The 13,900-nt window shown below is 41.3% G+C and overlaps 1 protein-coding gene across 8 annotated transcripts in view; it reads right to left on the bottom strand.

The window, feature by feature from the left end:
• The window catches only part of r3hdm2 (R3H domain containing 2), a 314,823-nt gene that overhangs the window by 49,166 nt on the left and 251,757 nt on the right, over positions 1-13,900 (bottom strand). For all 8 annotated transcript variants that reach the window (XM_079510345.1, XM_079510346.1, XM_079510348.1 and 5 more), the window contains 6 exons: positions 12,288-12,399; positions 11,261-11,439; positions 10,940-11,151; positions 7,462-7,503; positions 3,588-3,674; positions 2,463-2,580 (listed from right to left, as the gene is read on the bottom strand). In XM_079510345.1, the coding sequence (XP_079366471.1) occupies positions 2,463-2,580; positions 3,588-3,674; positions 7,462-7,503; positions 10,940-11,098 (406 nt within the window). In that variant the 5' untranslated portion in view covers positions 11,099-11,151; positions 11,261-11,439; positions 12,288-12,399. The remainder of the gene's footprint in view (positions 1-2,462; positions 2,581-3,587; positions 3,675-7,461; positions 7,504-10,939; positions 11,152-11,260; positions 11,440-12,287; positions 12,400-13,900) is intronic.

The raw sequence follows: 13,900 nt of genomic DNA, 5'->3' as shown, positions 1-13,900 counted from the left end.
TATGGTGCTTGGTGTGAATGGCCCTTTACAGTGGACATTACGCAGTTCAAGCCATCCAACTATTTTGTGTACTTTTAAGACATGGCTGGCTAAATAGTTTTCATACAGCCAATGGGCTAAAATACTAAATGATACAATTTAGCCACATCTGATAGGGTGAAATGACCCCTACCCTGACCGATTCCATTCTTTGATTATTTACCTGTATACAGTATTTCACTTTACTTTGTTTATTTAGACAGGACATTACATATTATGAATGCAATGTAAATTCACTGGATTTAGCAAAGATGCTAAATCTGTAATTTCCCCATGACAGTAAAACTACATACAGACTACATACAGGTTTTCCTGAGTAGCTAGTTCCCACTGAGACACGTGGGAGCCCTGAGTAGCTAGTTCCCACTGAGACACGTGGGAGCCCTGAGTAGCTAGTTCCCACTGAGACACGTGGGAGCCCTGAGTAGCTAGTTCCCACTGAGACACGTGGGAGCCCTGAGTAGCTAGTTCCCACTGAGACACGTGGGAGCCCTGAGTAGCTAGTTCCCACTGAGACACGTGGGAGCCCTGAGTAGCTAGTTCCCACTGAGACACGTGGGAGCCCTGAGTTGCTAGTTCCCACTGAGACACGTGGGAGCCCTGAGTTGCTAGTTCCCACTGAGACACGTGGGAGCCCTGAGTAGCTAGTTCCCACTGAGACACGTGGGAGCCCTGAGTAGCTAGTTCCCACTGAGACACGTGGGAGCCCTGAGTTGCTAGTTCCCACTGAGACACGTGGGAGCCCTGAGTTGCTAGTTCCCACTGAGACACGTGGGAGCCCTGAGTAGCTAGTTCCCACTGAGACACGTGGGAGCCCTGAGTAGCTAGTTCCCACTGAGACACGTGGGAGCCCTGAGTAGCTAGTTCCCACTGAGACAGTTGGTATTTATCTGAACACATACAGTAAATGCAGCGATCAGGGGAATAATTGTCTCCACCAGGCCGAAGGCATGGGGAGAGAGTATGTTTTGCACTTCGTCCGTGTGTGTGTGCGTCCGTCTGTTACCAGCGAATCTCCGGCACCATTAACCTGGTCGATGCCAAATTTTGCACACACACTCCCTGGATGCCAACGATGAACCTCTGCCCAAAATTTTCCAGAACGGCCTGACTTTTGAAAAACACATTTTTGGATATTACTCCTCCAGATTCTGTCCAAAAATCCCGCAAAGCGTTACACACTATCTCTATAGTCATGTATTCAAGACGGATCTGTCCGATATTTCATATTCCATCCGAATTGTCTAACATTCAACATTTGCAGGATTGGCCCCTTTTTAATAAAAACCCTCAAATCATGAACGCAGCGTGCAATTTACGTGAAATCTTTCATGGACCTTCCTACTAGGCTGAGGAATATATCCCATCCTTTTCACATTGGCCTGTTATAGCGCCACCAACAGGTGGATTTTTGCAACACACATTTTTGGAACAAAATGCCTCAAGCCATCCAAGGCGTAAGAAGAAATGGCACCCTTTTCACATTGGCCTATTATAGCGCCACCATGAGGCCACAACCTGACCTGCCCTGGTGGAGACCTGTGCCCCGAGGGGCACTTTATCTAGTTTTCCACTGAGATTGGTTAAATCTTTCTCCTGTTCTCAGATTATAATAATACCGGAAGGCCTTGGTGGACTGACACAAGAAAAGAGTGCAAAAGAGAACTTCAGAAGAGACAAGGAAGGCGTGAAAGAGTGAGAGAAAGAGATGACAAAGTGTAAAGAAATAAGATGGAGATGGATCCCTTTTACCTGAAATGATCTAGTTCAATAGAACTGGTTTTAATAAATCAAAGAGCACCCATGTACTGTACACTTGTCTCACATGTGATACGTGAACACTCCCATTCGGAGCACATTGACATTATGTCAAGCATGCATGAACTTGAACTAATTTATGAAGAATACACACATTGCGAAGGCCGAAGGCTGCACTATGTGTATGTATGCCAGTGGAGAGAGACAAGAAATGTGGAGAAAGGGTAGAGGAATGGAAGGAGGTAGGGCCCGCACACCATTCTTTTGGTAAAGAATGACTTTATTGAACTAGCGACAATGTTTCGATCTTGATAGATCTTCGTCGGGTCAGTATCACACCATACTGACCTGACAAAGATCTATCATCAAGATCGAAACGTTGTCGTTTGTACAGAGACATTCAATGTCATAGCTACAGTATATGGCTATAGCACCACACCTGCAACGCCCAGAATGGCGAGACTCGGAAGTTATACCCTGCGTGACGAGCTGCGTTCAGAAACACAAGAGATGGCCTCTTACGCGAGTGCTGGTGGGGAAGCAACACACCATACAATCTCCTCAAACATAATAACTATGTTAAATAAACACTGCTCAGAGAAACTGTCCAAAGAGCATGGTCTAAATTGCACATGCAAATCAAATAATGGAAAAACAGATCTTACCACGTGACAACATCTTACGCGGGGTCTTGTCTTTCTTCTCTTCATTTTCGTACTCATCTTTTGAGGACTTCTCCTCCTCCTTGTCTGACGGACAGCTGATGTGAAGTTGGATGATATCCTACAAAAAGAAAGACAAATATTAGTATTAACTTATTATTCAAACATGAGGTTTTCTGCACAGATTCTGCCAATTCTTCGACTCAACTCTTTAGGGGTCAGTTGGTCCCCCAAACATAATTGCTGGGAAAAGATAGAACTACAGTGCAGGCATTGAAGTTGAAACCAGCACTCCCAGCGCAGCTGGATTGTCAGAACACTGGGAGCCCATTTATCTTCCAAACCTCGTATACTACACTTTGCAGTTTGCACCAGTAAAATACGGTATGAGTAACTTTAAATTAAAGCAATAGTTCACCCAAAAATGCAAATTCTTTCATTTACTTACCTTCATGCCAGTTGAAACAAGGATAACATTTCTTTGTCCAAACAACACACAAGGAGTTTGCCAGCAAAACTTCATAGCAGCTTTCTCCAAAACAACTGAAGTCAATGGTCAATGGTAACCAGTTCTTAAGAATTCCAAAAAGGGCAAAAGAATGACCATGATAGAATTACTCCATACAGCTTGTGCAGCAGAAGCCAAACGGTCGCTTGTTCATGCTCTGTTCAATGGCGTGAAATGGCCCTCACATGTCTATAGTCCCACGCACTTTATTTTTTAACCCATTTTGACCCGACGTCGAAATTTTAAAAAAATCTTCAAAATCCTCCAGTTTTCTGAAATAAATATTTTCACGATTTTAAAAAAATAGCAGACCTACAAGCTCGTAGCGCGCCACTCGGTGGCGCGCTATGAGCTTGTAGATCTGCTATTTTTCAATAGCTAAATTACAACTTAATGTTTAAAACACCAAAAGGGGTTCCCGCCCAAAATGGGTTAAACAACGGCTGTAGTGAATATTTGCAATTCAGTGCAATCATTTGGCTATGAAGTTTTGCTGACAAACAAATTATTACATGCATGAAAAAAAAAAAGAGGAAAAAAATATGAACATTACAGACTAGAAACTGAGGGTTATTAAAGGTATGGGAGATGCAGGAATAGAGCAATAGGTTCGCATTTACCGATTCTGGAAGTCCATCAATGCCGAATGGACCGGAAGATTCCTCACACACTGCCAGACTCCGTACCAGTTTCAGCTTAGCATTAGACTGGAACACAATCAAAAACACAGTCCTTGTGGAACATATTGCATATAAATGTTACAGAGATAAATATGACCCATTAACACTATAATATTGCTCCCAGGTATCGGAGGAGACTGAGGCTTTCTTCACCCTCCCAATGACTGATTGTGGGGGTTAGCAGAGATGGAGTACTTGTAGAGAGGCTGGGGAATTGGGAATTGGCTATACTAAATTGGAACTTGAAGGGGAGAAAATGTTTTTCTTTTGTCTTGAAGGGGCATGTTTTGCACAATAACCGTCTTTTCATTATGTCTGCCCACGATCTCTGTGATTCATACAGTAGGCTACGTTTGTTTACCTCCGTCACTGATACTAAAATCTGATATTTTATTTTTTATTTTTTCTATGAACCTGTGACTTGACACCTATACTGTTATAAAACGGAAATAAAAAGATTTTGAAAAGAAAAGAACACTATAATATTGCTGCCCCTTACTTATTTTTTAGTCAACCTTGTTTTGTGACGCGTCCTGTAAACGTATGTTATGAAGACCCCTGGCATGTTTATACGACAGTACTTTCCTTTCACCACAGAAAAAAAGAAAAGGGGACAAAAAAAGAATAATAATGCTGCCTTCACATGGAATCAGGCAAGGGGTAGACGGCAAACGGCAAAACCTGCTGGATGGCACGGAACGGTAAAAAGATTAAATATTGGGGCGCCTGCTGGCCTAGTGGTCCAGGCGCATGCCACATATAGGCTCTGGCCTGACAGCGCATCGTGTGTTCGAGTCCCGTTCATGACGACCCTTGCTGCAGGTCTCTCCCCCTCTCTCTCTCCCACCTTCCTGTCTATCTTCACTAATAACTATCAATAAAGCAAAAAAAAAATGCCGTCCTGTTCAGTTTACCGCCAGGCTCCCGTCCACTAAAATGACTTCCGGTTTGCCGTCTACCGCTTGCCTGATCCCATGTGAATGCACCATAAAAAAGTTAAACAACTTTGTTGCTGTATGTTTCCAATACAACTCTAACTCTAAATCCAGAGGTAGGAGATTCTGAGGGGAGGACAGGAGAACACAGGGAACGTGAAAACCCTGTGGCTGATGAGGGCATGTTATACAGTAGAAGGGAAAACATTGTAATCATCATCCTTCTTTTTTCTTCCTGTTACTAAAGAGCCTTCTGCTGACACACTTGGCTGGCATCTCAACCAGTCTGTAGTGCAACAAGGGCATGAGAGAGGATCCATTCCACATAGTAGAAATCAGGTCAGGACAACAGGGGGCTGTTGCAGCAAAGACATTACCCAGATACATGGGGTGTGTGTGTGTGTGTGTGTGTGTGTGTGTGTGTGTGTGTGTGTGTGTGTGTGTGTGTGTGTGTGTGTGTGTGTGTGTGTCATGTGTACACACAACTATATAAAGAGGGCAGAAGGTCAGATCTAATCCCATTAACGAAGGTATTAGACGTTTTAGAACCATTACAAGTGCACCCTGTGGCGTGGGAGCTGTTATAAATACACACACAGTAATAGGGTTCATGTCACCACCAACCCCTGCATCTTCGACACATTCACTCCGGGAAAGCATCTGTGTCATTTTACATTATAGTTATAGCAAACATACGTTTTTTCCGAAAACTGTTAGAATTTAGAAGACATTTTTAGAATCGGCCTCAGGTCTTAACTGCACTGGCAAGTTAACATTTGGCAAAATGGCAGATCTACATGCTGAAAAAGCTTGTGAGTTTGTAGATAGGCTATTTTCGGGAAGAGATTTGGTGTAGACTAGAGGGAGAAAGTGAGGGGGGCAAGGATATAATGACTATGGGACCCCGTTCAATGAAGCTTATAAGGTTTCATTGGTTATTGCTACTTAAAGAATAATGAAATTTGGAACATTTTGCCTTATATTGGTTGTTAACACTTTAATTGCCCGGAACTATTTAATCCATTACATTCATGCGCCCAGTCGATTTATAAACACGGACGCCTTTTCCGGACGGACCGGCCGGAACTTCATGATGTTGTGTAGCAGCTAACAATAGCCACAGCACTTTAGAGTCGATCGATAACAACGGGAGACAAGAATAAATCTATCGATACTAGCGACTGGACCGCGGAGCGCCGTCTAACACAGGATCTTTTTTCAGAAAAAGACGGGATGATTTAGATCGCGATTTATGAACGTTTTAAGATTTTCGTTTTCATCAGCTAAACAGAGGAGGGAGTTTTTTGATGACGTCTCACTCTTGCGCGTAGAGGAGAGCCCAGCAGGCACGCCTGGGCTATACAGCCAGGCGATCCGTTCTCGTATCAATAAACTTCGTCTTTAGGACAATACTTTGTCCTGAGCGTCGGGCGTTACTAATAGAAAGGACAAAGAACTTCGTCCTGGGCGATGGGAGTGTTAATGGTACCCCAACTTTCAACAGCTGTCACAATGTTTCCCAAGGGAGTTGGCTTGGAACAAATGTATATGTGATAGTAGACATCTTTATGAATTATAATAATTTTCCCTTATTATCAGCTGATTAACAGGCTTAGTAAATTTGACTGGTATTAATGTCTAGGCCTTGATGAAGTTACTCTGTCGCACCTATAATACCACACAGTCCTCAATGTAAATTATTCATTTCATTTCTTAATAACAGTTCAATTGGCAGTACGGATTTGACTGTGTTTCTTTGGTAATAGGATTATGAACCACTGAGAATAAGAAGACTCCCAACACTATTACACAGCAGTTGAGAGGATTAGATCGTTAAAAATGGAAAGTCAACAAACTAGCAAATAGTCCAGTCATTCTGGGGTAAATATTTCCACTTTTACAGAGGATATTTGGGGTACCACTATAGTACTAGCCCAATACTTTATTTTTAGGAGGGGGGGGGGGGGGGGGGGGGGGGGGTGACAGTTTGTGCCACACTGGTCCTCTGCGTGTAAAATGGTCTAAACCTGGTATAGGTTTGACCATAAGTATAAGGTGTGTCGTCCCAGAGACCAAACTGTGAACATCACATCTATTTTTAAACAACAAAATGGGAGTGGGAGACAGCCCACTCACCACCTAGCGCTTTTGGACCAATAAAAATAATAATAATAACGCCCCGAGACTGTGTGGTGGAGTTCATTCCCAGGCCGAGTCATATCAAAGACTATAACTGACCAATGCCTCCCTGCTTGGCACTCGGCATCAAGGGTTGGATTGGGGGCAACTCCTACGACATAACAAGTGTCATGTTCAGGGGTGTGTGTGTGTGGGGGGGGGGGGGAGTGTACATCAAGCGGCCTCAGGCTACAGACACAGGATATAGGCTCCTGACCTATGGGCCACATGGCTCAGGAAGACATTGGTACCCAACTAACCATGGCTATGTACAGTACAGTACATAATGTTAAACCTTTAACCCATTTTGACCTGAGATCAGATTCTAAAAATGTCTTCTACATCCTGACAGTTTTCTGAAAAAGCTATGTTTCTATGTCAGTCGTTCTTCGATTTTTCAAAAAATAGCAGACCTACAAGCTCGTAGCGCGCCACTCGGTGGCGCGCTACGAGCTTGTAGGTCTGCTATTTTTCAATAGCTAAAGCATAACATAATGCTAACACCAAAAGGGGTTCCCACTTCCCACCCAGAATGGGTTAATATGTAATTTGGATGACTGTAGGGCTCACATAAAACCTTGAATGATTACTATTGCAGTTTTCCCTGGGTCAAATCACATACGGGTAACTGGACTACAGGGGAATATTTGAGGAAGTCAAGACTAATGAATGTCTCCTTGTTGGGATATGAAATCACTCACCTTGGCCCGTTTCCTTCCATGGCTGTGGTTGGGAGCCCGTCTCTGTTCACGAGAAAGTGAAAGGTATTGTAGAACCAAATAATAAAATCAACTTTGCATAATAGAGTTGCATATTAAATGTTATAGCTTATTTTAACATTAAATTGCAAATACATACGTAAACTATGAAACAATATGATACGTAAAATAACAGACGCGCAAATACACAAGTTCAATATGCAGTTTCGAATCCCAGTTTTTCAAGAAAAAAGGAGATTAACAGGAGATCTTCATTTAACTGTCCATATATAGTTTGTTAATAAGAGCATTAACAATAACAGGAGAGCATTAAAGCTGTTTTGAATTAGGCTGTGTTTCTGTCCCTAATCACACACAAACACGCACGCATGCACAGGAAAGAAAGAAATATGTGCTTGTTTTATAGTATACTATAAACCTAATGTCAGTAACATGGTGTGTTTTATAGTATACTATAAACCTAATGTCAGTAACATGGTGGAAGAGGCATGTTTTATAGTATACTATAAACCTAATGTCAGTAACATGGTGGAAGAGGCATGTTTTATACTATAAACCTAATGTCAGTAACATGGTGGAAGAGGCATGTTTTATAGTATACTATAAACCTAATGTCAGTAACATGGTGGAAGAGGCATGTTTTATAGTATACTATAAACCTAATGTCAGTAACATGGTGGAAGAGGCATGTTTTATAGTATACTATAAACCTAATGTCAGTAACATGGTGGAAGAGGCATGTTTTATAGTATACTATAAACCTAATGCCAGTAACATGGTGGAAGAGGCATGTTTTATAGTATACTATAAACCTAATGTCAGTAACATGGTGGAAGAGGCATGTTTTATAGTATACTATAAACCTAATGTCAGTAACATGGTGGAAGAGGCATGTTTTATAGTATACTATAAACCTAATGTCAGTAACATGTTGTTTTATAGTATACTATAAACCTAATGCCAGTAACATGGTGGAAGAGGCATGTTTTATAGTATACTATAAACGTAATGCCAGTAACATGGTGGAAGAGGCATGTTTTATAGTATACTATAAACCTAATGCCAGTAACATGGTGGAAGAGGCATGTTTTATAGTATACTATAAACCTAATGTCAGTAACATGGTGGAAGAGGCATGTTTTATAGTATACTATAAACCTAATGTCAGTAACATGGTGTGTTTTATAGTATACTATAAACCTAATGCCAGTAACATGGTGGAAGAGGCATGTTTTATAGTATACTATAAACCTAATGCCAGTAACATGGTGGAAGAGGCATGTTTTATAGTATACTATAAACCTAATGCCAGTAACATGGTAGAAGAGGCATGTTTTATAGTATACTATAAACCTAATGTCAGTAACATGGTGGAAGAGGCATGTTTTATAGTATACTATAAACCTAATGCCAGTAACATGGTGGAAGAGGCATGTTTTATAGTATACTATAAACCTAATGTCAGTAACATGGTGGAAGAGGCATGTTTTATAGTATACTATAAACCTAATGCCAGTAACATGGTGGAAGAGGCATGTTTTATAGTATACTATAAACCTAATGTCAGTAACATGGTGGAAGAGGCATGTTTTATAGTATACTATAAACCTAATGGCAGTAACATGTTGTTTTATAGTATACTATAAACCTAATGTCAGCAACATGGTGGAAGAGGCATGTTTTATAGTATACTATAAACCTAATGTCAGTAACATGGTGGAAGAGGCATGTTTTATAGTATACTATAAACCTAATGTCAGTAACATGGTGGAAGAGGCATGTTTTATAGTATACTATAAACCTAATGTCAGTAACATGGTGGAAGAGGCATGTTTTATAGTATACTATAAACCTAATGTCAGCAACATGGTGGAAGAGGCATGTTTTATAGTATACTATAAACCTAATGCCAGTAACATGGTGGAAGAGGCATGTTTTATAGTATACTATAAACCTAATGTCAGTAACATGGTGGAAGAGGCATGTTTTATAGTATACTATAAACCTAATGCCAGTAACATGGTGGAAGAGGCATTCATGTTTTATAGTATACTATAAACCTAATGTCAGTAACATGGTGGAAGAGGCATGTTTTATAGTATACTATAAACCTAATGTCAGTAACATGGTGGAAGAGGCATGTTTTATAGTATACTATAAACCTAATGTCAGTAACATGGTGGAAGAGGCATGTTTTATAGTATACTATAAACCTAATGTCAGTAACATGGTGGAAGAGGCATGTTTTATAGTATACTATAAACCTAATGTCAGTAACATGGTGGAAGAGGCATGTTTTATAGTATACTATAAACCTAATGCCAGTAACATGGTGGAAGAGGCATGTTTTATAGTATACTATAAACCTAATGTCAGTAACATGGTGGAAGAGGCATGTTTTATAGTATACTATAAACCTAATGCCAGTAACATGGTGGAAGAGGCATTCAGATCCTCTGTGTGATTTACTACATGTGAACAGAGGCCCGTGGAGCCACTGTCAGTGAAACTCATCTTCAAATGCAAATATTTACTGACCTGACACCAATACTTCAACTAATAAATATCACACGTACAATTTGTTGATATCTGATATTTTGGTAAGATGTGTCACTGTGCCTGATGAGTCAGACCTAATCAATGCTACGCAAGCTAATGTTAATTGCATAATTATGCCCCCTAGCAAAAAAGCAATTTAGCAGGATGTTTTGTTTGTGTCTTGTCAATCTCCACACGTATTGGTGTGAATAACAATTACTGTTGGCATATGATATTGAGAAATGAGGCAATAGTGTGCACAATGAATGCAGTGGTGTTGAAAATTCAGCAGCTGCTTCTGAATGAATGTAGGAGAAACGATAGCTAAATTCAGCAGCTGCTTCTGAATGAATGTAGGAGAAACGATAGCTAAATTCAGCAGCTGCTTCTGAATGAATGTAGGAGAAACAATAGCTAAATTCAGCAGCTGCTTCTGAATGAATGTAGGAGAAACAATAGCTAAATTCAGCAGCTGCTTCTGAATGAATGTAGGAGAAACAATAGCTAAATTCAGCAGCTGCTTCTGAATGAATGTAGGAGAAACGATAGCTAAATTCAGCAGCTGCTTCTGAATGAATGTAGGAGAAACGATAGCTAAAGCCTGATTTATACTTAGTCGCACTACGGTTCCCCACACCAAAAAATAGCCAAGAAGGTTAAGGCAACTAGCGCAGCCAAGTACAGCACTTATAGGTGTGTTTGATTTATACAATTGCCACACTAGAAAGCATTAAATAAAATTGATCCAAATTTGCATTTGCAGTAGTGTCCCTAAATCCAAACAATCTATAATCTATAATTCTCTTTCATTCTTTACTTCTTCTCTCACTGTACAACCCTGAAATGCTGTGACTGAAATAATTCATTCATTTAGAACCGCGTTAGATACAGAGGAAGCGGACCGTAAAGATGTGTCCTCTACCTGTGCATCGTGCAGGGAGCCGTCTTCGGGCTCCTGGCCCTCCCCTGTCCCCTCCTTGGTGCCCTGGAGTTGAGGGGAGGCATTGCCTCGGCTGCAGGGCTCGTTGATCGGCCCACTCTCTCCCTCCTGCTGGATGTCGGCTGCTAGGCTCACTGACATCTTCTTAGGGGAGGGGAGAGGGGGGAGGGGGGGGCTGGAGCACCCAGGACACGCTAGAGGGAGAGATCGGCAAGACAAACAAGAGATAAATAAGACAGGCAAAGAACTACTCCCAAGTCTATCTTTGGAGACAAGACATGCACACGCTACAGTAATCAATACCTGTTGCAGCTATCAGATCTGTGTTGTTGAGTCCCTGCACAGTGTATCTGGATGGAGACCACAAGCAGGAGGAGGAGGGGGGGTGTCCCTCTAAAGCAGTGTACTAGGCTGGGCTGCAGCAAGGGGTGCAGGGCAGTCCATAGCAAGCTTTCGCCGGGGGCCACGGGGCTTTTTCTCTGCTGCGAGAAGACAAAAACACAAGATTTCTAACAAATGCACCATTTGTGGTACATCAGTCTAGCTACAGTATACAATTAATTTGGGGGAAATGCTACAATAGTTAATAATAACAACAACGACAACGATAACGATAACGATAATGATAATGATAATGATAAAACTGCAGAACCTGTTATATTGTTTTTTTTCTGCCAATATACAATCTTTCAAGAATAAGACAGGGCTTACAGGACAGCCGGAAACCGGCTTACCATTGACAATATCGGTAGATAATTTTGGTCAATTCCAAACAAGATTTCAAACTTATTTTTTATGCAAGCACAATGACTTCAATTTCAGCATGCTGCTTCAGCATTATTTCTGTTTCAAAAGGTAGGTTACACATTTAGTGAACCATGTACAACTCAGTCTCACTTTAATTATAATTATAAGTCATTACAACCACATTTGTGTACAGAACGAATTTTCAAACAAAAACTAAATCATATTTTTCTCAATTTTTGCAAACGCCCCGCAGTACTGCCAATCACCCCTAGAGGTTCACAAACCTCCTGGTTTCTGAAACCTTGAAATGTTTTTTTTTTAAACTGAAACTAAGTAAAACTAACAGCGATATTTTCAGACACACACACACACACACACACACACACACACACACACACACACACACACACACACACACACACACACACACACACACACACACACACACACACACACACACACACACACACACACACACACACACACACACACACACACACACACACACACACACACACACACACACACACACACACACACACACACACACACACACACACACACACACACACACACACAGCACCTCTGGGTCCCTCTGGGTCGTCTGTGTTCTCTCTGTCCCTCTGGTCTCCTCTCCTCTGCTTCAGTGCAGCAGCAGCAGCAGCAGCATGGTCTGCCCTCCACAGTAAACAGCCCTAGAAACCAACAGCGGAAAAGAGGAGACACGGATGACGTCACTTGCACACAGTGAGTGACTCATCGCTGCTGCTGCTGCTGCTGCAGCTCACAGGCACTGAAGGAGCACATATTCAACCAGATACCAGCCCAATGTTAGCCCACTGCTACAATAAGACACTGAGATGTTTTTTTGGTATTTGCTGTCTAAATCATTGCTTTTGTAAAATAATTAGCCATAACACTTCTTGGTTCACTACTTTAGATTATTATTATAACGTTCTTAGAGTATATTAACCACAAAGACCTTAAGCGAGCATCCCTATGAGCATGTCATAATAATAGGCAAACATTTGTCAAAAATAGCAGATCTACAAGCTAACAACGAGCCAGTAGATCGGTGGGTGAGGGGGGCAAGTACAGACCCATGGGGAACCCCAGTCAACAAAGGATATGTTTTAAATGCTTAATGTCTTTCTATAATGGAGAAACAGAAATGCGATTTACAGTGAAAAGGTATTCACAAAATAGTTATATACCAAGCAGGCTTAGAATCTACATTCTACAATAACTATGCTAAAGCATAGCAAGCAATACTAGGAATTATCTGCATTTTAAAAGTTGATGGATCTTCATAAGTGCAGACAGACTTGCAATGTGATAATGAGATGCATCATGCAATGCTACAGTAAAAAAATCACACTTGTGTGAAGTGAGGGGTGCAGCGAGGGCAGTATTTATATCGCCCAGATGACGTCTTACGTTGTCATTTAATGCCCTAAACACATATTAAAGTATTACATCATAAGTACCCTACACACACATTAAAGTCCATAGACTTGGCAGGCAAAACATTACATCATAACTACCCTAAACAACAAATATTAAAGTACATAGAGTTGGCTGGCAAAGGGGAATTTATAATTTGGCTCTAAACAAACATTTAAAGTCCATAGACTCTGGCTGCCTGCCAGTGCCACATGATGTCATTTGGGAAAACCCCTCATATACACGTGGAAGGCTTGACGCCGAAATGGATCAGTGTCAGTTGGCTGTTTGTCCGTGTTGCATTATAAATGGATCAGTGTCAGTTGGCTGTTTGTCCGTGTTGCATTATAAATGGATCAGTGTCAGTTGGCTGTTTGTCCGTGTTGTTGCATTATAAATGGATCAGTGTCAGTTGTCTGTTTGTCCGTGTTGTTGCATTATAAATGGATCAGTGTCAGTTGGCTGTTTGTCCGTGTTGAAATGGATCAGTGTCAGTTGGCTGTTTGTCCGTGTTGCATTATAAATGGATCAGTGTCAGTTGGCTGTTTGTCCGTGTTGTTGCATTATAAATGGATCAGTGTCAGTTGTCTGTTTGTCCGTGTTGTTGCATTATAAATGGATCAGTGTCAGTTGGCTGTTTGTCCGTGTTGTTACATTATAAATGGATCAGTGTCAGTTGGCTGTTTGTCTGTGTTGCATTATAAATGGATCAGTGTCAGTTGGCTGTTTGTCCGTGTTGCATTATAAATGGAT

Source organism: Electrona antarctica (assembly GCF_951216825.1).
Source record: "Electrona antarctica genome assembly, chromosome: 9".
NCBI classification, from domain to species: Eukaryota; Metazoa; Chordata; class Actinopteri; order Myctophiformes; family Myctophidae; genus Electrona; species Electrona antarctica.
The sequence above is the reverse complement of the archived record's forward strand: the minus strand, read 5'-3'. Positions and strand labels throughout refer to the sequence as shown.